Source organism: Dipodomys spectabilis, unplaced genomic scaffold, assembly GCF_019054845.1.
Source record: "Dipodomys spectabilis isolate Male_0828 unplaced genomic scaffold, ASM1905484v1 ptg000714l, whole genome shotgun sequence".
Classification (NCBI taxonomy): domain Eukaryota; kingdom Metazoa; phylum Chordata; class Mammalia; order Rodentia; family Heteromyidae; genus Dipodomys; species Dipodomys spectabilis.
The window spans coordinates 37,929-40,587 of record NW_024871391.1 but is presented as its reverse complement, the minus strand read 5'-3'; the positions used below and the strand labels follow the sequence as shown (position 1 = coordinate 40,587).

General features: G+C 37.9%; 1 protein-coding gene across 1 annotated transcript; it reads right to left on the bottom strand.

Annotated features, from left to right (window-relative positions):
• Positions 1 to 1,133: 1,133 nt before the first annotated feature.
• LOC122101987 (olfactory receptor 4K14-like) lies at positions 1,134 to 2,072 on the bottom strand. Its single transcript, XM_042672508.1, has one exon. The coding sequence runs from the start codon at positions 2,067 to 2,069 to the stop codon at positions 1,134 to 1,136; it is 936 nt and encodes a 311-aa protein (XP_042528442.1). The 5' UTR covers positions 2,070 to 2,072.
• Between the last annotated feature and the right edge of the window lie 587 nt (positions 2,073 to 2,659).

Sequence of the window (2,659 nt, the reverse complement as noted above, 5' to 3'; positions counted from 1 at the left end):
AGCAGCAATTGTAGGTGCTATTTGCAAGGGACTAGCAATCACACGTTGATAATTCTTCATCGTTATCAATAAACTATTTTCATTCATATTGTAAATATCTCCATCCTTAGCTTGTAGTTTCTTTTCCGTGTACTTCTATTGGTATTTACACTTTTCTATGCACTTTCTTCTTTTGTAAGTTATCCTAGTTAATACTCCGTAGTTAATACTACCGAGTATTTCTACATTTGAAAATTGCTTTCCAGTATAGAAAGTGGTTAAAAAATCAAACACGATTATTAGTATCCAGCTGTTTCTATGAAGGTGTATGTACAGGTTTCTCCAGTCATTCTTTGTTAGTACTCATTTCTGATTTTAAAGACATATTTCCTGTCTATTTTGTATCTCCTTGTACTAAGTAGTGCAATTTCAAGAACTGGCTAGTTAAGTCATGGTTACATCCCTTATGAAATTTGCATTTCAGGAATTCACACAAATAGTAAATAATGATATAAAGGATGAACTTTAGTTGTTGAATCCAAGATTACTGAGAAAAATAATGTCAACTTGAATTTATTTATTCATTTATTTTGTGTCATACTTTTAATTGAGTCAATGAAACCCAACACAGTTAAATCCAGTTATTCCATATTTAGTATGTCACTTTTCTTTAATTTTTTTCTATTCCTTTCGTTGTTGGTGTTTTGGTAGAAAGCAGAGATAAAGCAGCATTCTAGCACAGTTGGCTGGGAAAAGTAGGAAGAAGGTGACACTTGACAAAAGGTAAGTGAAAGGCTTAAGGGGAAATGTACAGAACACAGTATTCAAAGAAATTCATTGACGTGTATGATTTTGTTGAACATATTTTACATTATTCTTCATTGAAACATAAAAAATTAATTTCCCTATGATGGAGGAGTATTCATATTTGTATTTTATTAAAATAGTTCATACCATTCTCCTGTTTTGGTAATAAATGTTTAATTCCTGGAAATTATTGTAAAATATGTTGGTATCTGGAGACTGGAACTAATTTCACACGTAAACTAAATTTACTCATTTTCCATTATTGTCAATGTAAAGCAGCTATAATGAGGTTTCTGGGCATTAGGTAACCCTATAGAAATGCTAAAGTCACCCTATTACGTAACCTGTTAGGTTCCCTTAGAACCCAAGACATAGTTTTTAAATCTTTTCATAGCATTTTTCATTTCTTTATTTCTCAGTGTATAAATGGCTGGATTTAGCAAAGGCGCTATAACAGAATAAAACACAGCAAGAATTGTGTCCAACCACGCGATCTTGAGAGGCCACACATAGATGTAGATGCAGGGCACAAAAAAGATGACCACCACCGTGATGTGGGCGGAGCAGGTGGACAGGGCCTTCGAGGCGCCAGTTTTGGAGCTTTTGCGAATAGTGACAAGAATATACATATAGGACATTAGCAACAGAACAAAGCAGGTCACTACCACCATCCCACAGTCTATGTTGACTAACATGTCCAAATGGTGAGCATCCAAGCAGGCCACCTTGGTGACCAGAGGAATATCACAGAAGAAGCTGTCTATTTTCCTGGGACCACAGAAAGGCAGTGGTAAAATCACAGCCAGCTGACTGATAGAATGCACAAAGCCAATGAGCCACGAAGTCAGCACCAGCTTAGTACACCTCTGCAGGCTCATAATGGTGGAGTAGTGGAGTGGTCTGCAGATGGCCACATAGCGGTCATAGGCCATTACCACAAGGAGCACCATCTCACTAGCAGCAATGAAGTGGGCAAAGAAGATCTGGCACATGCAGCCTCCAAAGGAGATGGTCTTGTTCACCCTCAGAAAGTCTGTGATCATCTTAGGGGTGCTGACGGAGGAGAGCCACAGATCAACAAAGGACAGGTTGGCCAGCAGGAAGTACATGGGGGAGTGGAGGTGAGGGTCAGTGACGATCAAGATCATGATGGCAGTGTTCCCTGACAGAATGATGACATAGAGCATGAGAAATACCATGAAGGGGAAAGCCTGAAGATTCTGTGTGAAGCCAAGTCCCTGAAGCACAAACTCTGACACTGTGGACTGATTGTTTCCATCCATTTTTTAAATTCAGAATGTCCTTGGAAATAACTGAGGATAAATTGTCAGTTAATGAGATGAGAAAAGGTACTTAAGTTTTAAAATTTAATATTCACATTGAAATTTGCCAGCAATATCAAAAATTAAAAATTGTGGAAGCAAAAGTCCTGGCCAAATGAAATTATGCCCTCCAAAGAAGCTAATTAAATTAGATTTCCAAGAAGTAGAACAAGAGGTGTGATCTTTATGATTTTTTGAGGTGTGATTTTTTTAATTGAAATGGGTTGTTGGGAAAGTACTCTCACAATAAGGGAATAGATTATAGTGGTAACAAGAAAGGCTAACAAGTTTACACTCCCTCCAACAATGCAGTAAGGTTCCCTTCTGTCCACATCCCCTCCAGCATCTGTTGTTATTAAGAGTTCTTGATTTTAGCCATTCTAACTGGGGTGAGGTGATATCTCAATGTTGTGTTGATTTGCATTTCTTTTATGGCTAGGGAGGTTGATCATTTCTTCATGTGTCTATTGGCCATCCCTCTTTGCAACAATGAGATGTACAAGTCGTTATGTCGAAAACGAACTTTACAATTTTGGTGTGGGGGGGTGGGG